This window comes from Centruroides vittatus, unplaced genomic scaffold (assembly GCF_030686945.1).
Source record: "Centruroides vittatus isolate TY-2023 unplaced genomic scaffold, ASM3068694v2 contig_549, whole genome shotgun sequence".
NCBI lineage: Eukaryota > Metazoa > Arthropoda > Arachnida > Scorpiones > Buthidae > Centruroides > Centruroides vittatus.
In genome coordinates this window covers 417,010-444,139 of record NW_027122325.1, presented here as the reverse complement: position 1 = coordinate 444,139, position 27,130 = coordinate 417,010, and the positions used below count along the sequence as shown (strand labels likewise).

The following is a 27,130-nucleotide window of genomic DNA, read 5'->3' as shown; positions in this document are numbered from 1 at the left end:
CACCATTTTATAACTTACATTAATGTGCAAAATTTCATTCAAATCAGTCAAGCATTAATTACTTTGCAAAACATGTTTCAGTGATTTGTCAATTTGAGTTGTTGCCAAGGAAGAAGCTTGCTCACTGCACTTTACAGAAACTATGACAATAAATTAACCAGAATGTATATTTAAAAAACAACTTGCTGTATATTTGATAATAATCATCCTTACAGTCAGTCTTAATTTATCAGAAAAAACTTAATATACTGTATAATAAAGTTATATCACTTGATAAATTTATATGCTTTAATTTTATTGTTCCTACAGTTATTTTAATTCCATTATTCTCAAATAATAATAATGTTAAATTGTGAAAAGTTTAGAACTATTTATTAGTGTGTTTTAATTTTTCCAGTAACTTGCATGATTACAGTGTATAAAAATAAAATTCTCACTGTTAGTTTTTAAGTAGCTAATTAAAAAATGTTGAATAAATTACTATTATAATCATATAATAATTTTAAATAATAATATATGCATAATTACTTCTTTCTCTTCTGACTGACTTGGTTCTGTTACTTCAACTTGACTTGGTTTTGTTTCCTGGACTAGAGGAGGACTTGCAACAGAATCCGTCTATATTTTGAAATAAATATCATTTATATTAATATACAAGCTTATAAAAATTTAGTAAATTATTTCATTAGCCTAGATTACCAAAAATACTGTTTTTATTTAACATTAATTTATACTTAGTTTTTATTTTTAAGTCAGTAATTATTTATACTATTTAGGATACAACAATAAGTATGTTTTTGTGTTTTTACTTATTTTATGTTGATTATAAACTTGTTTTTAGATTATTTTCAAAGATATTCTGAATGAAGTTCTGTCTGAAAAAGTTGCATTTAAAAATATTACATAATGAATCAAAATCAACCATTCATTCCGCTTTGAAATAAATTTTTATAATGAAATGTTATTTTTTTAAATATATTAAAATACCGATAAACTATTAAAACTCAACAAGTTTTAAAAAAATAGTCTTTGCCTTAAAGAAAGAATCAAAGTAGGCAAACTAAAGCATAGGACAGATATTTTGAAATAAATCATTTATGTAAGCAGAATATTCTACTGAGCTTTTCAATAATCTTCAAAACTGAAAATATTCTTGCAAGAAATTTCAAGGTTTAAAAATATAATGATGGCTTCATATTGTGCTTCTATGGGATCATAATTTATGGAAAATTCCTATTAATGTAATCTAAAGTTTGTTTGAATGACTTTAAAAAATTGAATCTCATCTGATAATATTTATCTTTATTGGAATAATTCTAAATGCAGTATTTCTCTCTTGTTCAAACTGCTTAAATAAAATTAATGTATAAATGAAAGAACATTTTAATAGAGTAATGTTCAAAATAACCACTCAGTCGGTTTGACGAAAAACACAAATTTTATATTTACAGTAAATGTACAAAATAATACAGATTAGAGTCACAATTAAATAAGCACAAACACTAATCCACGCCAACCGACTATTCCCGTACACGTTCGTCGAAAGAAACTCCTTACGACCAAACAGACTTGTAATTAACAAAACCTCCGAGTCAGGAACAAGTTCGTACTAAAACACTGGAGTTACTTTCCCCAGATTTCCGTGGCGTCCAACGAGAGAGTTAGTTAACACTTCGATAACGACTATCCTCCTCCGATCCGGTCCCGATCCGAACTCACGATACGAGCTTCGATCCTAGCTTAAATAGTCGACGGCGTTCGCGTTCGAACCCTGCTCCAATCAAATTTGAATGTTCCCGCAACGGCCGCCAACGGTCACTTCCCGCCGGCCAATCGTCCGATGGTCGACGATTTGAAACTTAACGGTTCTTCCCACGGAAGTTCCTAACGGTCGTTTCTACCGGCCGATCCTAACGACTTTTCCGTTATGAAAGTTCGTTATAACAAACAGGTGGGAATCGCGCGTCTTGGCGATTCCATACCTTACAAATAGTTTTTTGTATATTGCATTTTCTTAGAACAAAATGAAACTTTTCAAAAAAATTAAAAGAATCTTAACTGCTTTTTGTTTAAAGTTGTATATAGAATGTACAGTAAAATTTTAAAAATTAACTATTGATTATTAATTAAATCATTAAATGATACATATTCTCAAATTCTAAATGTAGAAATTTAAATTAAATATTTTGTTATTGCAGTTAAAGCTAGGAAAGTTTAAAAATATGGTTTTTATCAGAAAATTTTTCCAAAATTTTTTAATCAAAATTTATTCATAATCAACCAAGAAATACAACTCAGACATTTGATTATATGAGGGGAGTCCAATATTGAAGGTACATGTCGAAATTACACTAAAATTTATTTATAATTAAAGAAAATATTTAATACATTCCACAAAAACTACATACATTTGTTTATTTCTTGACATAATCGCCATAAACATTGAGACATTAATCCCAGCATGACACCAGTTTGAACATCCCTTCACAGTACTGTTGCTTGAAGTAGTCCAGAATGGTGTCTTCCAATTCCTTCTGATCTGCAAAGTGTTTCCCTGCCAAAAATTTCTTTAAAGGGCCAAATAAATGAAAATCCGAGGAGGCTAAATCTGGACTATACTCCACACGTCAAACCAAACTGTGGTTGGCACTGTGGAATTGGAAGGTCCTGCAACATCTTCCATATAGTCCAAATTTAGCCCCCATTGGATTTTCATTTATTTGGCCCTTTAAAGAAATTTTTGGCAGGGAAACACTTTGCAGATCAGAAGGAATTGGAAGAAAGACATCATTCTGGACTACTTCAAGCAACAGTCGTGTGAAGGGATGTTCAAATTGGTATCATGCTGGGATAAATGTCTCAATGTTTAAGGCAATTATGTTGAGAAATAAACAGAAGTATGTGGTATTTGTGGAATTTATTAAATATTTTCTTTAATTATAAATGTTAGTGTAATTTTGGCCTGTACCTTTAATATCAGACTCCCCTCATATAAAATATATTTTTTAAAAGACAAAAGCATTTAAAAATCATATTAAACAACAATAAAATTAATTAAAATATTAATAATGCTAATTCCATAATTTTTGTTTGAATTTTTGGAAATTAATTATGGAAAGACAATATAATACATATATACTGTGTTATTCAATTTTTGGTTTCCCCTTATGTTTTCATTATTTTAACACATTAAGCAATGTGTGTTACAAATATGCAACACACACAGCTATTCACTCAGGCCATGTGTTTGCAGAAATGCAACACATACTGTACATTGAAATCTGTGCTGTGTTACTTTGGAGTAACACGCTAGCCATGTAAATATATTGGAACTACTCAGAGCATGGCCTGTGGAAATGGAAATTATACTTGGCCCAATAAATTTCTATTATCATTCTATCATATAAAAAAACTTTAATTTTTTTTCCCTATAAAATATGAGAAGTATGTAATATTTGTTTTTCTAAAGGTTTTCTTGTACAATGAATGTGAATAAATACAATATCATAAAAATATAAAACACAAACACAATTTCAATTTTCTTTTTGTGAACAATAATGGTAAAAAAGTAAGTACAGTGGACCTTTGTTATAGTGCTGCTCACTATAACGCACACACTGTTATAGCACGGGCAATGTTCGTGACGCGATAAGCTCAAACATGTTTATACAGGTCCGTGTGGCATTAGTGAGTAGCACATTTTATTGCTACTGCGTATTGAGTAATTGTGTATGTATTGAGTTTCTGCATGTATTTTGAATAGTGTTTAATTATTGTATGCATGATGAGTAAAAGAAAAGCTTACATTGTGAAAGAAAAGCTTGACATTATTGCTAAAGTAAAGAGGTGAACCGCGTTACACCACGCCTCTTGGTATAACGCGGTTCACCTTATAATGTGGGTGTTGTTTCCTGCCCGATATGCGTGTTATATCGGGGGTCCACTGTATATTATTTTTAGTAATTATGCTATTTTTCTTAATTTGTATCAGTCCATTTATGCAACCTACAATTTATGCATTTATGTGGTAGAAGTTCTGTTTAATTTATAACCTGATGAGCATAAAAGATGGCATAACACAAACAGAAAAGAATCATTCAGGCCATGTGTTGCAATTCCACAACATGCCTACAAATCAAGAAAAAAATTTTATATGCAAAATAGCACAAAAATTATGGCCATTTAATATAAAAGAGCATGGTTCGGTGTAATATTTTATGTTGCTCTATTGTGGTGTTTATATGTATATAGAGAAATTAACACATGATAATTTATACATATACATAATACATATATACTTTAATATTAATACCTTTTCAGGAATACTTTCTTGCTTAGGAATTGCTTCTTCTGATTTTTCTGGAGACTGCTGTAAGAATTCAAGATGTTTAGTTTTATAAAATTAATTTTTTTTCTGGATTTATTAGTACCTGTGATTATAACGCACTATTTTAGCATTTCTAGAAACAAAAGCTTTATAAAAATGACAATAGTGAAAAAGATTTTTGTTGTTCTTGAAAAATCCATAAGTTAACCTTTCAACAGTGGAACAGTCAGATTTGGCGCTATCACTTAGTTGTGGAGAAGAAATGTGGGAAATTTTTAAAGTATTTTTTCATGCGTTTTTTCTCATTACCGTTTTGGAAAAAGATTTTGTAAACAGTTATGTCTAGTATAAAGAAAAGTCTTTTTTTATTGTTACATAATTCATTTTTTATGTGAATTTTTTTTCACGGTAGTTTTTGGTGGTACCCCCAAAAGAATTTAGTGGATATATACATCCCTCACCACTGCTACACAATCGCCCTTGACGTATATATGTGTCCCTCACTGCTGAGTGGTTAAAAGATTAACTCAAGATTGGAAATTATTCAATGCATCACAGTCACTCGAGATCATCCAAATATCAATAACATTTTTTACATATTTAGAATTCATTAATATAATACCTAATTTTTTAATTCAAGCCATATTTAAAAGCTTATTATATTCCAAGAATAATTATAAATATAGAAAAATGTGATATTGCCCCAATTAAAATATCTTTTTTAACAATAAAAATCAAGTCATATCTTAATAGTGGCTTCCTATCTTGCAGCAATATATTTTTACATTAATAAAAAGCAATTTTCCCAAATATGTTCATGAAATTTTACTGTTTCTTTAACTTTCTCCTTAGTTTTAATATTCATTAATTATTTAACTATGATATAACAATTTACTGAAATATGATTTTCAATAGCTAAATAAAGCTATTGAAAATCATATTTCAGTAAACAATCTCTGCCATTCATAACAGCTTATAAACTATGCTGTTAAAAAAATAACAAGAACTGATGAAAGCCAGTAGGAAATTGTTATTGGTTTTATATATCTAAACCATTAGAATCTTTTATCAGTATTCTGTTGACTTTTACTGAAATGCTCAAACCAGTAGACACCTTTAAAAAAGCTGGCAATGTTGTTGCTGGAACTTTCCCAGCATTCTTTTTGTTTTCATCTCTAATAATTGCTATCATTACCATTAAGTCTTCAGATTGGTTCTACTCCCTTAATATCTCCTGAACCAATGGTCCATGTCAAGGAGGCTTAACAAATAGAGACAAAGTGATTCAGATTTCCACTCATCAGAACCCATTTTCCAGAGGGAGTCAGTTAGCTTTAGTCATCCTGGACAAGTTGAAACAGGTGTACCAACTGAGGCAGACCTAAAGGAAAGCTACTGATTGGATGGCCAACGAAGCTAAAAGTTGGATAAAAGGCGACTTGACCGAGCAAACAGGAGAAAAAAGCAAGGCTTAAGAATATGTTGCTGGTAGCAATCAAGAAGTATTGCTGTATCTACTGTAAATAGTTGTAAAATAAATGGACTTAATCTGAGATAAACAAGTTGTAAGGTGTTCTTTCTGATGGACCACAAATCCAGAAATCAGACTGCACAATCAGAAATTTACTGTCCAATTTTTATGAAAATTTCTAGAAACATTTCTCCCTAACAAATAAACCTTGCAAAATTTCAGAAATTTTCAACAAAAGGGACAGGAGTTATTAAGCTTAAAAGTGGGTGAAAAAATCATGTCCTTCATAAACACACACTAACGTCCAAACATACAAAAACTCTTCAACTTCTTTTTGCATTTCTCGATATTTCAAGATCTCAAGTCCAAAAATATAAAATTCTCGGGGGCTCATACTTTCCCTCAGTTATATAACAGCCAGAAAAGTAAACATTCTACTGTTATATATGCTATTGGTCTATGAAAACTAATGGAATTTTATTATATTTAGTGGAAAGACATATAAATATATTTTAATTGTTGTAATCCATAGAATTTTTAATAAGAAATCTTATATATGTTATTAAATTTGAACTTAAAAACACCATATGCTTCAATGTTCCCATTCTTAAATCTTTTGTTTATATAATTAAAACTTAATTTGAAGCAATATCCTTAGAGACTGATGTAAATTGACCTCTTGATAAATTAGTCAATTACTCTAGATAGAAAACCATCTTATAATATATTAATGGTTTCAATTTATTTTAGACTTTGAAACCTTTAAATAAACATCATTTACATAAAAATAATTTTTAAAATTGCTGCAATTAAATTTTTTATTTAATTTAATAGAATTTTTAAGATGGAAAAATTAGTGTAGGTACAACTACAATATATAAACATCTCAAAGCTTGATGATTATATTACAGGCAAATGATAACTGGATTAAACTGGGTTACATCGAGTGCCAAATTACTCTGTATTTAATAATCACTAGTAGTGGCGCACAGCCTAATTTAATCTGGTGGCTTTAATACAGCTACAGTTTTAAGAGAATATGAAATTCTATAAGTGAGAAAATAGCTACTAAAAATCTTTACATGTAGAAAGTAGTAACTGTAAATAACTAGTTTCACACTTGCAAAATATATTTTTATTATTACAGAAAATGTTATATTTTCAAATATTTATATATTAGTTCACTGCAAATATCTATTGATGTTAACATTGAAAAAGATAAAAATAAAATTCAAAATCAATCAAGAGTTTGTTATTAAAAATAATAATGAATAAGCTAAATTATGTCTAGATTGTAATTTTGTATCCAATACTCTTGCTAATAATATACATATTGGTTTTACATAGAAATTTAGATCCAGTAGAGCTTATAGGTCCAAATTTTTATATTTAAATATTATTTTTTTAATTTGAATTTTTTTGATTAAATAAAAATTAACAAACAACTTATACAAGCTCTTGATGCCCTGGTCAAAGTCCAAGGAATAGTGTGTTTTGTTTTGATCTTAGAAGGTCTTTAATATTTTGTTTTTTGAACAAATGAAATATGTAGAAGATATTTTTATTAATAAAAAGTAGTCTTAAAGACAATGTTATTTTTACTAAAAGAAAATAAATTCTTTAGAGGTGGAAATCACTACAGGTTCCTAAGTTTTCTCTGGAAAAAATCTCCAGCTCCCCCTCCTCACTATCCTTTACAAAAATAATACATCTTCAAAGTTAATTGCTTTATATATTTAACATTTTAAAAGATTAAAGACTGTTTTACTGGAAAAATTATGATTCTGCTTCTCCATTGTTTAACTTCAAGCAATATTTAGAAAAAAATATATATTAATTAATGTTTTGTTTTTGATTTTTGAATGTTTATAAGTTATTGAATCCAGAAATTCTAAAAACCCCAAAAATAATTGAATAATTCTATTCAAAACAGTATAGACAAAAAATAGTATATATAATGGTATTTATAAAAATATGAACGTCACTTAATTGTCAAATAAATTTTCAAAAATTGATGAAATTGGAAATTTAGTTATAAATATTTATTTTTCACTTGCAAACCAAAATTTTAACATTTGTTTTAATATAGTTATTCATTTATCTAAAATTAAAATACTGCATAAGAATGACAAAGTGGATGTCTTCAATAATGTGATTGAAACTTTTAATCCAGCAAGTAAATAAATTGAAAAATTAATAAATGTTTTCAGCGTCACTTTATCAGCCATCTTCAGGTTTGAATAAATACAAGAGAGTTTCACTATAGAATGTCACAAGCTTTAATTTAGAATTACATTTGAAATTAATTGAATTTATACCAGGCAATCGCAATTCCACCATTTTCAGCTAATAAATACAGCTTTACATATTTGTTTTAATTCTCCAATTTATTGATTTTTTCCTGGTCTAAAAGTTGTTGATCACTTCAAAATTAAAAAAAAAAATAAAAAAGAAAAGTATCATTTGCTCAGAATAAATATTCTTTGAAATCAGACTATTAAAAAAATAATGTTTTCGGTTTAGCTGTCAGTTGTATTGTGTATGTGTGTTTGTATACAGCAAGTCCTTACTTATCATCATCAATACGTTCTTGGAAACTGCAACATTAAGCAATAACAATGAAAACAATTTTACTAAAGGCTAAATAATATAAACAAGATATAATTCAGCTAATATGATTCAAATTGAATCATGTTTGCAACCTCCAGTCAGTAATGGCACTAGAATTTTTATTCTGGGAGAACAGAACATTGTTTTAGTAGACTAGGTGTTTTATCATCAAACACTAATTTTTAAAATTTAGTGATTAATTTTCAGTAAGATGTATAAGCAGAAAGAAGTTGTGAGAATATGTAATTAATTAGCAAACAATCAATTCACATTTAAAAAACTACCCAACAATGGTTAGTATAGATAGATTTAAATTATTTCAGGGTGGGTAGATTGGTAGGTGGTGAGATTTTAGGTGGGCTGGTGCCCACCCTTGCCCCACCCTAGCATTGTCCACGCCTCTAGCATTTATTTTTCATCTCATATAATCAATTTTACTGTTTATAAAGAAATTTCAATAACAATAATTGTAAATGTAGTTGTATTTTTTCCTTGATGACATTGTAACAAAATGACATTAAGTGAGGACTTGCTGTATAAATGTGTGTGTGTGTGAATTTACCCTGCATTTTGCTGATATAGCTAAATAGGAAAATAACAAAAATAATATAGCTATTTTTCTTATAATTTTTTTGCTTGCTATTTCCATTAAAGTACTTAAAATTTTATAAAATAGCTAAGAAATATTTATAAAATAACTACGTTTCTTTTCTATTTTTCCCCTCCTCAATTTACTTTTATTAACATTTTTCAAATTAAATAATTTTAATTACTGTTATTATTAGGAATTTTAAAATCAACAAATCAGTTTAAAACTAACCTTTTCATACTCTGTTTCAGGTAGATCCCTTCTGATTCCTTCATCTTCTGTGGGTTGTTCAGATGCTAAAAAAATAAAAAATAGTTTTTCATAAAACTAAAATTTAAAACATAAACTTCTTTTGCTAATTTTGAAAAAAACAAACATTATTAAAAATTATTTATTTGAAGCTCATTCGTTTAAAATATCAAATTTCGTTTGTCTAATCCATTCTTAAGATATGGCTATGTAAATAATAAATTCTGTTATATTCTTGGTTTCAACTGAAATGATCTATCCAATATAAATTTTCATTGATACAGGCACCAGAAAACATTGATAAGAAATCAATATAAATTTTTATCAGTCTTCCATTGGTGCAAGTAATAATTAAATAGAATTACATTACATTTTTAAGTTAATGATATACTGATGAAATGCATTTTATCCCATATTTATATTAATTTCAAATTAAAATTTTATGTAACACACTTGTATTGAATATTGAGATTGGAAAGTTTTCAATGTAATATTCAATGCAAAATTAAATCAGCAAATATCTTTTAAATAGTTAACTATTAGTAGAGAAATATGTTTATAGACAAAATTGTTTATAATATAAAAGAAATTTTCTGACAAATATTATCATCATACTTTCTTCTTTTATATATATTTATCATCATCATCATCACTGAAAAAAAATCGCTATTAGGATTCTATTCATTATCATTACTAATATTTCTGGAATTAATTAATATAAACAAACATTTTCTGAAACACTAAAATCTCAAAAATCCATATTCGTTAAAGAAATTGTAATAATTCTTCAATTGTTACATGGTTTATACCAGAAGTTCCCAACTAGTGGTCCGCAAGAGCTAAAATATGGTCCGTGAAAGATTTAAAACTTTTATTCATTTTAAATTATTATTCCCACATTGATACAAACTGAATTTAATTTTTACTAAAATGTTTTCTATTATAATAGTACTGTTAAAGCATGTTACTCTTGAGTTTAACGATTATGTATGTTAAAAGTTTTGATTAAAGTTTATTTTTAGATTGATACAGTTTATTTTTCTTAAACCTTGTGGTCCCTGCTAACAACAATGAAATCAAAGTGGTCCCTGGTCAAAAAAAGGTTGGGAACAGTTTATATGAATAGTTCAGAAGGTGTTCATATATAATTTAAAGAACTGCAAATATGTATTGTGAGTCGGTTATATTCTTAAATTTTTTGTATATTTAGTTGTTCACTTTTATATATCAGATCAATATATAATGAGAAACTGTACAAAACTCTACCTTACACATTAACTTTAAACCATCAAAAATAAAAAAATAAAAAATTAATTCTTACTTAAAACTATTCAAGCTTTTATGTTCATATTTACAGTTCAGTAATCATAGGATTTAGATGAGGACTTAATGTTGAGAGTGATTACTTGTTTTGTTCGTATTACATGGATAAAATGTGGAAGTCTCCGTGAAATAATGTACAGAGCAGAAAATCATTGCTACTCTATCAACTTTTGGCACATCGTAACATCTATTATCACAATCAACTTTTCTGCTTGAGATGCTGACTATTTTCCTCAGAAATCTTAGCAATAGTTATCACTTTAATAAAGTATTTCCAAGAACTCTGTTCTAAGAAGAATTTAAATTTAAGAACTCAAATCAATCTGTTAAATTTTAATGGTTAAGTAAATAATTTATAATAGAGTTTCAATTGATTTATATTGAAAAAAATAAATTATTTTCAATGCTTAAAATTGATTAAAATACACTGCAAAATGCCAACACAGTATTTTAGATTTATTAATGATAAGAAAAATAATCAGTTTTAATTCTTTTACTTCTATGTCCTTACTGTTTTACTTTTTTTGTTTCTATATTGTCTACTTGGACCTTGTTTAAGTCCTATTAGTAAACAAGGTTCAAGTAGACAATATAGAAAAAAAAATAATCAGTTTTGCTCACCACACTTGGATATACTGTAAGTTCCTAGAGATAAAATGCAAAATTCATTGCACAACAATTGTAATCAGATAAGATTTGAATGAAGAATTACATAAAATATAATGCTTACATGAAAAGTTATTAAAAACAAATAGCACTCTGTTATGGGAATTGAACCTGAAACCTTTTGCTTGTTTTCCAAACACTTATAACTGTAGAAAGCAGTTCATGCAACTCTCATAGCTTTCACAGCTCTCACTTCATCACAGTTATAAACAATGGTTTGCAGTCACAGATGTACAAACACAGTATATTATTAAGTGATTTAGTATAAAAACTAAATTTCATATTTGTACTGGTACATGCTGCTAAATTGAATTATCAAAGTAAAAAAATTCAAATGTCATTACTTTGAGTTATACTTTTAATCGTTAGATAGTAAAGTAATAGATTGTTATTTTTTGACTTTGGCTAAAGACTGAAATAGGTCATGCTGAAAAATTTTACAAATTTTGAGTAAAGTTACTTTGATAAATTAACAAAGAAAAATTTTTGTGTTTATTCCATTAGTTCTCGGCTATAGAAAGATTTATGAGAAAGAGATTTACTGTATATTTAGCAAGTAAAAATATTCTATTACAGTTAATATATTGTAGAATTAAATTTTATTAATTTAGAATTATTGTGATTAAATGATACAAAAGAGAGCACCTAACTTTTAATTAAAAAAAAAGTAATGTAATATAAATATTCAGTATTTAAATTATACATTTATTTTATAATAGGAAAGAAAATACAAAATATTCCCAAAAAATTGGTTTTGCTTTTATCTAAAAACCCACTCAAATAAAATTTTCACATTCAAAAAGATGTCCTATTCAGATATATGGTAACTCTAGTTAGAGTATGCTAATTGAAATTATTTGATATTTATCTTTTAAATGACAAATACAATAAAAACATCCAGTAAAAAGATGAATACCATTTGATCTGTCTGTCTATTGTTAGTTTGATATTTATTAAAGAACAATGATTATGCATTAATAAAAGATAATTAATAAATAATATAACAATAAAATAAATTTTATTCTATTATTTATCATAACAAAAATATTTGTAAATCATCTAAAGGAAATGTAGATGAAATGAATAAAATAAATGCAATTCTCTTATGATATCTTTGCCTTGATATTTTTATTCATATATCTTATCATATTTATAATTCAGCTTTGATAACATTCAATAAATTTTCTTTTGTAAGATAAATTTTGTTACGATAATGTTATCCAGCAATGTTCTTAAATCCAAAATATACAGATTCTAAAGTGACTATTATGTTGAAATTAGAATATTTAAAAAATTTTTAATGTCATAATGGTATGTACTGTACATTGTTATAAGAATCCATGTCTTTGCAATATTTTCCTTTTAGACTCATATCAATGACAATGAATGTGAGGAACAAGTTTTTATAGTAATATGCAAGATGCACACATTCTTAACATAGTAATCTTTCATCAGAATGGAGCATCATGTCACAATTATTCAGGATATTAGCATTCTCTTTATAGTTATTGAATTGTGTAGGATTTCAGTCATGGGCAGCACATTCATCCTATTAACATCCTTGGATTTTTCTGCTTGAGGAGTCATTAAGTCAGAAAGAAGAGTTAGAGATCTAGCTGATCTCTGAAATCTGCACCTATTCAAATAACACCTGAAATGCTTGAACATGTATTTTGCAAAACAGCTGTTCACTTTAGAGCTCTGTAGAGACATTGATGGTGGCCACATATTAACTATTACATCTAGTATGTATTTTGTTTATACATACATACACATATATAAACAAAATGCAATACACAACTAAAATACATATTATGTATATAATGTATGTATATATATTCTTGTATCTGAAAGATTTTTTTTTAATAATTCCTATCATTTCACAAAATAGTCACTTTATCAACATACTACATAAGATGTTTATATATATTTTTACATCTATAGTATTTCTAATTCAATTGTTTATTTTTTTTAAAACAGATCTAAAAAGAATATAAAGTAATTAAACAAATAATAATTATTTATATTAAATAAATTGTAAATTTTTATTACCCTCCTTTCTTTATATTAAAAACTGGAACTAATTTGATATTCTGTTAAACAACTACTTGAAGGTTAAAGCAATTTTTAATCTGACAGTTATTTCTATGTATCAATACAATACACAGTACATAATAAAAATTTTTGCTGTATTCTAATAAATTACATTTTTCTTATTTAGATAACAAGCTTAAGAATATGTGTATTATGTATCACTTTATTTCATCAATATTTCTAAGTTTCCTGCATTATTTTAAATAATTTTTATGACTTCATTTTCACTTAAATATAGTATATAAATAAAACACTTAAAATATATTTTAAGAATCAGAATCCAAATTCCGGCTTCAGATCTATCAAACTTCAAACAAAATATTAAATTTAAACTATAGATCATATCTTATTATTGCCCTTTCATAATTTAAATTTTATTTTTTTTAAATATTCTTAGAAATTATATTTTAATTCTCACTATCAATGCTAAGGATTTAAGATTATTGCAATGCAAATGTATTGTATTGTAATTAACCGGTTAAGGATGTTAGTTTATTGTACAGTACATTTTCAAGTTAACATATCAGATACATTAACAGATTACATAAGTATGGATTTATTAAATGAATGTAATGAAGATTATTTATATTATTTTTATGCAGTCTACTAAGAAACAATATATACTGCATCAGGGTCTTTGTACCAGTACACTAAATAAATAAAAAACAATATACAAAATAAGTGTTTAAAAAAAGTGATTTTATAATAAAAATTTGACAGAAAATATAAATGCTGAATTTCTCATTTTTCTTTGTTTTAATATTCTTTTGGCACTTTTCAGTATTCTTAAATTGGGACATTTTGCATACAGTATCAGTAATCACATTGAATCAAGTTCTATTGTTGCTCGATTCATTCTAAATCCAATAATGAAAATTTCAAAAGAAAATGCTGTAGAGCTTAAATCATGATTGACTTAAAGATGAATATTTTATTTTTATTACAAGACCATAATTAGCATTTTCTTCACCTGTCATTGCATTTTTAAAATAACAATTAACACTCATTATATCTTACTAAACAGTATCATAAAATATACGTATAACAAAAACTTCAAATTAAACTAAACTATGTATTTACTCCAGGAAAACATTAAATTGATAAGTGCTGATAAGCATTTTCAGATTATCCTCTCATCTTGAAATCAATTTTGATCCATTTTAGCAAATTGTAACCAAATAATTGTTTTCTGTTAACCATATTCAGGTAATCAATGTTAGAGACTGACTTTTCTTACATTATTACTTAAGCTTCCAGCTTATGATATTTAATTCTCCCATTTTGTTTGATGTTGTCATCTAGTTTAAGCTGTTCCAATAATCTGATCCTGACTCCATTGTACTTCAATATCCTGATCGGAGACTGTATTCATCCTCCCCATATAATGTCCTGCTAACCTAGTTTTGAGAGTCCTTAGTTGACATCTACATAACTTATTGTACTGTTACTGCAATGTTTCGTGGCGCGTGGAATTTGGCGACGAACCTGACCATGCTTGCTAATTGCTCTGGTATGCATCGTGAGAAACAATAGGCGTGTTTTTGTGTGTTGACCAGTTTTCGTTAAACCAAAGCGGTTTCTTGGGCTTGTTTTGTCGTCTTCAACTAAAACGACTCAACAAATTATTTTGAATCTCTTTCAAAGAAACTAATATGTATGTCGATAATGCTGTTTTCTAACGAATAAACAAAGTATTCGAGAAACAATATAAACCGGAATTGATGACGTCAAATATAGTGGATATCAGCTATATAAAAAAACCTAATTAAATCTTGAAACTTCTTAGTACTGGTTCAAGGAATAGCATTTAAAAATCTTAATACTAAAGTAAATAAATATATATATGACGGATATGATTAAAAACATGTTCTCTTAGTGCCTAAAGGGGAGAAAAATGAGAATTGACGGGATGAAAATAATGCGAATTACAATTAGGGATGCCAAATTCTCATGAGGAAAAGGACAAGCTAAAAAACACACAACCGTTCATTTATTTTTCAGAACTTTTCCGAACAATTTTTAAAAAATAATTGAAATTCTGTACAGTTCAGAAAATTCCAAGCAGTTCAACCAGTTCAGAAAATTCCAAGGTCCCAAATTCCAACTTAAGCCTTTAAGCTAGAGATGCTAACTGCGCGAAAGATTTTGTTTGATTTATATTTAAGCATACTCGAATCTCTGGGTGTCTTCCCTACATGTTTATGACAATTCTTTTTTTCCGACAGACAGACCCCGTGAACTGCCACTTATTAAAATAGTTTTTGGAATAGACATTTTCGCGTAAGTCGAGTAGTCTTAATTTTCTAGAACTTTGCTTTTTTTTATGTAACTTTTGACTACGAAGGTTTGCTGTTCGATAGTGACATTTCTTGACGCAGCACAGTCATCAAATACCAATAACAAATTAATGCATTTGAATGTCGGTGACCAATCAGTAGGGTGCCACCAATTCATAGTGTCATCAAACTTCTAGTGCTACTTCTCGCGACTCCCTTCGTTTGATAAATTTGGAATAGTTTTATTTTTGTTTTATGATATAAAATATAAGATAAGTATAGAAACAATAAGTTTTCTGAACAGAAAAAATATTTGGATGTAGAGGATAGTAACAATATTCAATAAGAAATGGAATAACAAAGAGAAGTAGTTTACGTCATTTCAATAAGAAACAAAAATAAGCGGAAGAAATGTCTGTAAAAACTTCCAAGGAACAGATTAAATAAGCATACTAATGAACGCATGAAAGCAGAGTAGAGAATTTTGGCCCATCAATGGCAGTGGCGTAGCGAACATAACTGGCGCCCGGGGCACCACACTTTATTTGACGCCCCCTCCTCCTCCAGAAACACATAGTTTGTCTTGGAGACCATTTGGGTGCCCTCTGCAAGTGGTACCCGGTGCATGATAGACCCTCTTGCACCCCTCGCTACGCCACTGATCAGTGGGCAAGCGGTTACGTTCCCTGAACACTGGTAGTTCGGTCGTGGGTTCACACCTTGCCAGGACGTGCTGGCCACGTGGAATTTTCCGGGTTTTCTCCACGTTTTTATCGCCTAAATAAAGGGTCAGTTAGCCTTAAAAGACTTCCTGGAAGGCATTTCCCTAGGCAGCTCGCCCAAGTATTGCGTTGCAGTAACTAACAAAACAGTAAAGACGACTAAAGATCACTAAAGATTAAAACAAGAGTGAAATAATAAGTTTAAAAATACTTAATAATACTGATAGACCAGAGCAGATATAAAGCAATTTAATGTGACTAAGGAACATATACGGAGTGTTAAGAAATTAGACCGACAAAATGAAATGGATGGTAGAAGGGGTCAATACAAACAATTTTGGTCATATGAACTGGGGATCACAGCAGCTTCCGTTACGGGACACAGACTCCTAAATTTTTGGTATTAGTTATTGCCCTGTGATTCACCAATATCATACAGAGAAGCCAGATATTACTGTTAAATATTTGTTAAAGCTATTCATGGAGTTCTTTTAATTCACACTGTTCTAAATACTGTACCACTCACTCCGTAGGCCTACTTAATCTGCATGCCGGTGAAAGGGCTGGGCAAGTGTTCGTGTAACGCAGTCCAAAAGATAACCTGATTCATCCCAACGATGTTTCCAATAGCTCTCGTAGTTTTTATTAAGGGCTATTGGTCCACATGTTGAGTCACTAGTTCTTCAAAGTTATCAGTTTTTATCAAGCGTAGTCGTCCCTGTCAGTTTGATCTTTTAAAAAACATTCCTTTTATCGCAATTGGTTGTAGATAATAGCAAATATTGAAGATGGGTATTCGGCGCGGGTTGTATTGTTTATGATTCAGTCTTTATGCTAACCATCCTTTGCATTTGCCGTCCCTGTAAATAAGATGCATAACAGCTAGTTCCTGAGATGTGAATTTTTCCTTTGAGTTTGGTAAACATTCACTTAGTCAACGTAATTAAATGCCATAAAGGTTCATAGCTTTTTCACAAATGGACAATAATATGTTGAGGGAATGCAAATTAGAATGCCAAGAGGTGGTTTGGCATAGAAATGCAATTATTATTATTAAACACACATTTTATTCCATCTTAATTGATCTTATAAAATCTCTGCACTTTTATTCCTTATTTATTAAAGTCCAGAATCAAAAAGGGAAATATGTTTAAGTATTTGCTTGAATGCCATCTTTTCATGTTAATTGCACTTAAAATTTGGCATACAATTAAAATGGGTTATCAGTAAATAAATAACAACAAAAATTCTCTGTTGTTCTAATTTTCACTTTTCTAAGATGCACCTGTCTACGTTTAAAACTGCTACTGCACGAAACGAGGCGCGTGACACTGACGGTAGCTTTCCTACACTGCATGCACTACACATGCTATGCAAGACAGAATAGAAACTTTAGGAATCTATATCGTAAGGGAGGTGAGGCAACCCCGTTTCATAGAATCAATATTGTTTGTATTTTACGTCCTCTATCACCCATTTCATTTTGTCGGTCTAATTTCTTAATATCCTGTATATTATAGAAAACTAATGAATTTAGAAAAATACCAAGACATAAATGTATGGAAAAATATCCTTTTCAAACTAAAGTTTTTCTTTATTTTTTATTGGTGTATTTATTTATATTTTTTTAATAACTATTGTCATAAAATATAAAATTTTCAGGTGGATCTGAATTTTGAAGAAGTTTTAAAAATTTTGTTATGAAAGATTCTAATAAGTGTAAACACAACAAACACACAACGCAAAACAACACAAATTAAATTATAAATAAAAACTAAAAGCCTAGCAAACTAGATATATATATATATATATATTTCGTTGATAAAACAAAAATTGCTTTTTTAAACATTTTATATATATTATTTACTAGCAGACCCGGCCACGCGTTGCTGTGGCTTAAAATGTATCTATTAAAAATGTATAACACTTCCTCGTGGGGGGAATTTCAAAAAATCCCTTCTTAGTGTACATTCTCTTGACTTACCCTATTAAAACGCAAAAAAACCGCATCTAAAATAGTATAATAGAAAAGAGTTCTTTACGGTAAGCCTGTCCCTCTCCCCCTCGGCATCTATATTATATAAAAACGCGCGTATTCGAATGCAACGTTGTGTCAAAATTTCAAAGCAATCGGTGAAGAACTTTCGGAGATTTGAGATTAGGAACAAACAAACATTTACATTTTTATTTATATAGATTTTTATAGTTTTTTTTAAATTGGAAAATGACTTTGAAGCCCTACTTAATGTAAACTGGAAGCATTGACATTAAAAGTATTTCAATTTCTCATAAATACCAACTTCAAACGTAACATTTAAACTAAATTCAGTTGTTTTATTTCTTCCTTGAAGTCAATTTTATCCATCAAAATAAAAATTATCTTCAATGAAATTTGACTCAAAATATAGACAATTGGGACATGATTTTTCCCAGTATATTCTTAAATGTTGTACATTTAATACCAAAAATAAGACTTATGAAATTTAATTTGTTAAATAAAAATATATTTATTTCAATTACTCTTCATAAATATCGACGATTTCAAATGCATTTTATGAATATTAAAATGAAATCTTTAATATACCTATATATAAATTATATTTGTTCTTTTGAAAAAAATCTAAAACTTCTTCTTGCAGTCTTCTGTTTAATGTTTTCAAATCTTCATTATCATCTTCTAAAAATCGCAATCTTTCTATTATAGTTTCATTTGAAAATGAAGAAGACTGCAAGAAATCTAAAATCTCATCTTGTAGCCTTCTATTTAATATTTGCAAGTCTTCGTTTTCATCTTCTGCAGACTTCAGTTTCTCTATTAACTTCTCATTTATTTTTTGAATACTTTTTAATTTCTGTCTTTTTTCATTATATTTTCTTTTCAAATTTTCAAGAGCTGCTGTATTATTAACATCAACTTGTGAATTTTCAGTTGTGTCTTTTTGTCTACTGGCACTTCTCTTTAGTTTCACATCATCACTTCTGGTCTTTGATGAAGACTTATCTCTCTTCTCTGCAGTCTTGAAACATAAAATAAATATTAAAAATAAAAGATAATGGACTTAATTAATTAGAAATTGCATTCTCTAAATATTAAAATAAATTTTCTAACTAATTTTTAATGAAATAAAAATATTATAACAACTTACTGTTGATGTTCCTATTGAATCTACATTATTATGCATCTGTAAGATAATTTTTTTTCTCTCTATTTCTTGAAGCTCCTCAGCATTCTCTAAAAATTTTAAATTTTTTTTAACATATAAGAATGTAATAGTACACCAATTAGAATATTTAAAGAGAAATTATTAAGAGCATCTATTAGGAAAAATGTATAGCCAACTCTCAAGGATCCACTATAAAAGCCCAGAAAAGAACATAATTTATTCAGAATTTCACTTGAGTGATTTTCGAATTTTAATTGAATATTTTTATCTTTTATTATGAAAATTTAATATAATATATTTATTATAATATAAAATCAGCTAAAATAATTTGTTTAATAGATAATTAAAGTGAAAATAAAATAAGTGAAATTGTTAACAATTCTAAAACTCAGACAATTCAAAACTCCAGAGGATTTTCGTATTGTCTCAAGCAAGTTTCTAGTAATGAGCTGCTCTATATTTGTTTGGAATTATGAGAGTTGTTTGTAGTTTAAGACAAAAGAAGATTTCATTTTAAAGATAGAAGTATATTAAAAGTTTTGCATATTGTAGCTTTTATAAGATGTAATATTTTTATATACATACCTTCGCATTTCAATATTTAGGTTTTGTAATGGCTCCCTTTCTTGAATCAGAAATTGTCCAATAAAAATGCAATAGATTAGTTTCTGAAAATTATTTAAATTTTTCAGCTCAAAATTTTTTAATTCAGAAAAACATTATCGTTTAATAATTCAACTATGCACATTTCATTCAATTTCATAGTTTTACTTCAAATGTTTTAACACAACAAAATGATGATGATTTTTGCATTTCTTCTGATGAAGTGTTGAAATTTACAGATGAAAAAAGGTTAAGAATGAGGCATCACTTTGGTGAATGCCACTCACAGTTTATTCGTTTATGTAAACTGAACTTTTAATTTATGTAAGCATTCACACAGTATACACTTATAGCAAATAAAAATATTCAGGTTTTAATAAATGAAATTCTAAATTGCTTTAACGTATTTTATAACATGTTACTTAATTGGTTATTTCAGTTATATAATTGCAATGTCGTCCTTCCCTGTTATAATTTTAAACACTATTTCATTTGTTTTAGAGAACTGCTTTGTACTTACGGCAGAGTTGTTGTTATTTGTTATTTTAATATTTTATTGAAAAATATTACACAGGCCTATAAAATATAATTTTTAAATAATATTTTAAACATTTCGTTAATCAGGAATGTTTTTTATTCATAAACTTAGTATTAGTAGGCGTACTTGCATATCGTTAACGTGTTAATTCTATTGTATTTGATCATCTTTGGTATTCATTGATTGAGTTTTCTGCTCATCTTTATCTTTTTTAATTATTAAGACCTGCTTAATCGTATGGTTGATTTTTACAGATTTTATGTCTGAGATAAACTATATCGTATAGCATTAAAATTATAATAAACTTGTTTAATTGTAAATATTTATAACTTTTGCATTACGGATGTATCTGATAAAGATGATTAGTTATCACAATTATTTTAGAATATGGCGGCATTCCATGTTCTAATTCTAATTTCTGTATTTTATAAAATTTTCAAGTGAAAATAAAATCGATCTTGTTTATTTATTTGAGTCTAAGCAAAATCACGAATCTTCCTAATAGATGTTATGAAATTTTCAATTTCATAAATATTTCACAGTAATTTTTATTATACGGTTTGATTACTACGTTACAATTTATATAACTTCTGGATTACAAATATCATCTACTTTGATCAGATAAGTCATGTTGGTTCGTTTAATTAATAGTGACAAAATTTATATGAGTTATCTTTTTCTCGCCATTTATTCCATTTGATGCAATTAATAGAAATTAATACCCGTAAAAATAACAGAAAAGACCACTAGAGAGATGTACTGTACAAGAAGAAATTTATATATATATATATATAATATACATACTGTAGGTATTTAGTACGAAAATAATTAATTATAACTTATTTGAAACCCAGAAGTTTATTTTAAAATATCGCATTAACTATGAATACTGTTGCGTTATATATGTGCAGTATACACACACATATAACACGTTTAGAATATCTGAAAACTCTCACACTATAATTTATCGAAAGTGAATACGGTATTTGAAAGAATAATAATACTTGCTTGTTTTCTAAAAAGAATCGTCGGAGAATATGTCATCGTATTCTGTGGATAGAGAATGATCACAATTAACCAGGCTGAGGAGTGAGAACATTGCTGAATCATGTCATTGTAGTATGTAACTATAAATAAGACACTGATCACTGGAAATCATATAAGTATTTTAAAATCTGTTTAAATACACTGCAAGTCCTGTAAAGATATTTTATTTTTTGAGAATAAATTCATGAAAACATTCCAGTGGAATGTGTAATCTAAAACACACAAACACAACTTATACATATATATAATTTATACATAGCCTATACAGTACAGTAGATATATATCTTCCAATTGTCCATTCTATAGGTTTTCAAGGTAAAATTTCAATACTCTAATTGTGAATTGTTACTGAAGATGGTGTATGAATTCTAAGTAGAAATGTGTGACATTTTGAATAATCTGACAGATTGAAAGCTTTACTTCCCTTTAGAAATAAAGTGGCCACCTCATCACTATGCTATAAAATGTATCCCTTCGCGTTACCTGTCTCTAGAAGCAACGGTCATGTTTTAATAATAATATGGACACCTGTTAATTATTATAAATTTTGTCCTAGAGACAACTATTAGCAAAGAATATACTGCTTTTGAGAACTATTTCGTAAGCATGCACAAAATTACAGAGAACGGACTGTCAGGGCCGGATTATCGAATAGACAAATGAGACAAATGTCTAGTGCCCGGTTTTTAGAAGAGCCCGGTCAAACTGTCTATTTTGAAAAGATTTGTAAATAAGATAGTTTACTTTTCTGTTGGACAACTGTATATAATAAACAAATAAACAAAAATATATTGCTTTTTATATGGTTATTGTGAATTGTAAAATCTAAAGAAAATGTGTTCTTATGTTTCTTCTTATTGAAAGTAATTCTTCCGATAATTTAGAATTTTTTTTTTTTTATAGCGATAAGAATAATATTTTTTATTAATAAAAATTTAAGATTTGTTTTAGTTTTTCACATTATTTAATTTCGTTTTATTTATTGTTATATATATATATATATTCTATTATATAAATAGAGCACAATATATATATATATATTGTGCTCTATTTCTTGTGGGAGAGGGAGGGAGGGGGCCCGGTAAGAAGAAAATGTTTTCTAGGGCCCCAAAGTGTGTTAATCCGGCCCTGCGGACTGTACTAAAGGATAAGTTCATGCCTTATCAAGATCTCAGAAGTACTACAGTACAGACTTAGTTTTGTTATGTTGTTCTTTATAAGATGTTTCGACAATTACTGTCATATACACTTATTTCGTGCATGAATAAGTCCCATTCGTAGTCCGGAAATCATGGAAGAGTAGGAACAAAGACGACTTAATTATGAAATAACCTTTAAAGACAAAAAAAGTTTCTTTATATAAGAATAACAAGATTTTCTCTTTTTTATTTTCAAATAACGATTATCAAAACGTTGCATAAGAATAACCTTTTAATTAAATACATAACTTAAAGCTAATAATAATAACACCCAACTGCAACAAAGTTTATACAATTTGAACTTCATTTATCTTATTTTTGTAGAAAAAGGAGGGATAAAATTTGTCACTCGTAACGTATCATAATAGAAGGAGCTTTCTCCAGTCTATTCCTTAATTTGCTTTTCTTTTATATTGCCACAGCTTCTGTCTTTCTCATCTAATTTTGGGTACTTTTACTACTTTAACTTCTCGGTTCTCTCTTACAGTATTCATTTATCTCTTTTTTCCTTCTCTTCACTTCAAATGAGTGCACACTATCCTAGAGATAAGCAAAAACGTAATTTTTTTTCTACGAATTGTAAATTTGTATTTTAGAAAAACAAACTGATAAGATAGTTTGATTGGCGCTTATTGATATCTTGATTAGGCCTACATATATAGTATATACGCTATATATTTTGATTTTCACATCCGATTTTAGTTCTTGCCATCCTTCGGGATTAAAAAGGAAACGACTGATTTAACCTCTACTTTATTTTTGATGTGGAAGATGATTCACAAATTTCCTTGATAAATCAAAATTATTTTTTGAACTCTTCCTTCCGTTGATCTAAGACTATTTTTGTTTTTTCTTCATGCTCATTATGGGTACGGCCAAACTCATAACTAAGGCAGTCGGGTAATGAGAGACAGAGCACGACATCCGTAAATAAAGGAATTCCTAAAGGTTTCCCTCAGAATGGAACTCATTTTCCCCGGAGTCGCATGGTGATGCCTTTATGACCATGGACAAATGATATGTATGTATGTATAAAAATTACGTATATCACTTACAATATCGATTACATTTGATTATAGTTGGATTTTATAACAAAATTTCATAAATATTTTATATTAAATACACACTTATGAAATATATTAAAATTCTATAAAAAAAAAAAAAAAAAAAAATTAGATTTACTAATGAAAATCACAAATGAAAATTTATTGATTACTTTTAAAGTAAAAACGTACATTTGGAGAATGAAATGCTTATCTTAACGTGTTATTTAAATTAGGCCCTTTTTATGCTAAGTTAGGTTCCTGGAAATGTCACCGTTATAAATAAAAGACGAATTTTAACAGATTTTAATGAGATGGGTTCCAGCTAAAAACTTCTCTTTTCTGTATGTATCTTATATGATTTTTGGAAAACAAACAACATATGCATTTATTCACGTTTACTCGTTACTAAAATATAAATTTGTAAGAGTTGACGACAGAAAAGCCTTGAATGTGGATTTACGGGAACAACTGGATCTTCTGGGTTGGCTTTTTAAAAAGAAATGAGAACAAAAGTTTAAAATAAAAAAAAAAGAATGTTTGATTGCTTGACGAGCCCTCTTCTACAGAAAACAGTAGTAATATAGAAACAATAACTTGATTTTTAGTAAAATAGCTCCGTTTCAATTAAAACTCAGTGATGCAGAAAAAGGGTCAATCAAATATGATGTCATTTTTATGTTCTTTTTGTCTGCCTACATCCTCCCTATCACATTTTATAGATATCCCCTTGCTGATGTCACACATGATCTGCCATCCCCGATATTAAAATCAAACATTTCTGTAAAACAGATCTGCATTACATTAATTTATTCATATTTCCTGCTAGGGCGAGGCTACTTATAAAAATAGGCAATAGAAAGAAAAAAGAAAACACAAAAAAAAAAAACAAAAACGAAATTCCCCACTTTATCACAGAAGAGTCTGACATTGTAGTAAGTATAATTTCAGCTTATATTAGAAAGGTTATAACAGTACTTAACGTATAAACAAAATTAACGTTGTAGCAATTTAATTATTACAGTATTTAAAAGCTACTAAAATATTATCCATATTATGATATTAGCGAGGTTGAGGCTAAAGTTTTCAACGCGAAAACGTGTACGTCGGACGTTCAGCTCCGCTTTCCTGTAAGCCTAGAAGTTTGGTAATGGCTTTTGGAATGTCGAGCATGATTCCACTGACTTTCCAAACACCATTGTCAAACTTCTAGGCTTACAGGAAAGCGGCGCTGAACGTCCGACGTACACGTTTTCGCGTTGAAAACTTCGGCCTCAACCTCGCTATTATCGGCCACGGATTTGTGTCAGGAATACGTTATTGGTAGTATGACACAAATGCAAGGTGTTAGAAAACTCTTGGTTAAATTCAAGAAATAGAAAAGTTTTTAAATGTTTGCAAAGTGAAAAGCTCAAAACTTTCTAGGGAATGGCTGAAGAAATTAACACTTGAGCCAAAAAAACAAAAATCTGGAGCTGAAGCCTAGAACTTTTTAAAGAACATTTGACTTCGGGCTTCAGCACAATAAAAAAAAAAGTAGAAGACTGACTAGCTCCAGCTCCAAAGCTTTGCTCTCAATCTTGGCCAGAATTGCCTGCGATCATTTTTTTTAATACACCATAAAACGGACTCTGTTCTTATTGATGCTGTTTCGGAGTCATGACTGATTCAAGTAAACCATGATGAACTATTGATCCGAATTATAATTTATGTAGGTTACCCTTAGTTCCTCATTTGTGATAGACTGAAAAATGACTTTCCAGCAACCCGGTCGCATCATCACACTCCTAACGTTGTCAAACTCCAATAATTTTAACGATTTAAAATTTACAGAAATTTTTCGATACAACATTAATGTATGCAGTAAACTGCTACAATTTAGCGCAGATTCGACATAAATACTCACACTTCTTAAACTTGATAGCTAAGTGTTAACGGTATCACGTAACAATATATAGAGAATGAACATTCATGATGAAATGTGGCTTTGTCATTAATGTTGCAGGTTTGCTCGAGAATGACACTTTTTTGGTAATGAAAGCGCTGTACAGAAGTTTCGAAAGGTTTTAAGGAAAATAAAGATTATGAAACATTTTAAAATCAATTCAAACCGCCATAAATCGAGATTCCTGATTTACTTACTGGCCTATCGTCAACAAACTATATGGATCAAATATGACCTTTTTCTTTTGTCATATTGTTAATTAGGTTGATTAAACAAATCTAGTAAGACATTTATAGAATAAATTAATTCGTGTCATCGTTAATGTTTTTCAATTTCGTCTTTTAGAATTATATTAAATTTGAAGTGAATCACGAAGATTTCCGATGAAAGACATTTATGGTAATGTACAGAGAATACGTTTTATTATTTCCCATCAAACATATTCATGTCTGAATATGTTTATTAACATTATATTAATATTTCACGTGATATATATTCTATGATTGCAGATTATACTCTATATGATTGTGATTGCCCTCAATCTCTTATTTTCACCTTGATGTGAGAGTTTTCAGACAATCTTTATATGTAACTTAATAAATACTTAAAAATTACATATAAAATTTAGATATATATTATTGAAAGTAGATCAATTTATCTTTTAAACTTATTGCTATTAAAAATCAGCAGTTAAAATACTATTAACGTGAACAAATCCGTTCATATTAATATTTTTATAGAATAAAACTTTTTAATGAAATTTCTTTTTGTTTTATTCTGAACGCATTATGTTACATTATTTTTTTGTAAAGAATATTTTACCTTTAAAATTTTATTTTGTAACCAAAGATTGTATTATTTTATTTGAATAACATCTATAAAATTCTCTCCAGAATAATAAAGTTATTATAAAGGCACATTTTGTTACATAATCCATCTTTTAATTGTAATACTAAAAATATTTTTACAACAGAATTATACAATAGTTTTGTTTTTAGTACGTATATTGTGTATTGTTATAAATAAGTATAGAGATATTATACGGACTAGCAGTAAATGCCTATTAGCCTAATTCATCAACAAGTAAAAATTTATATGTATAAGTCATCAAGAGTTATTGAACTTTTTCATTAAAATGTAACCCTTTAACCATTTATTGAACTTTTCATTAAAATGTAACCCTTTAACCATTTTGTTTATATTCATAAGTTTCAAATATGTCATCATTTCCACTCTTGCTACTATTTTTTTTTTCTACTTTGAA

At 28.3% G+C, this 27,130-nt stretch overlaps 1 protein-coding gene across 6 annotated transcripts in view; it reads right to left on the bottom strand.

The window, feature by feature from the left end:
- LOC136978675 (DNA ligase 1-like) overlaps positions 1-27,130 on the bottom strand; it is a 58,650-nt gene that overhangs the window by 8,589 nt on the left and 22,931 nt on the right. For 2 of the 6 annotated variants that reach the window (XM_067274421.1, XM_067274422.1), the window contains exons 2-4: positions 9,229-9,293; positions 4,313-4,369; positions 529-618 (exon numbers count right to left, since the gene is read on the bottom strand). In XM_067274421.1, the coding sequence (XP_067130522.1) occupies positions 529-618; positions 4,313-4,369; positions 9,229-9,293 (212 nt within the window). Of the gene's footprint in view, positions 1-528; positions 619-4,312; positions 4,370-9,228; positions 9,294-18,911; positions 19,345-19,473; positions 19,560-20,076; positions 20,160-27,130 lie in introns of those variants that run through there. The other 4 variants (XM_067274420.1, XM_067274419.1, XM_067274418.1 and 1 more) reach the window with 4 other exon arrangements.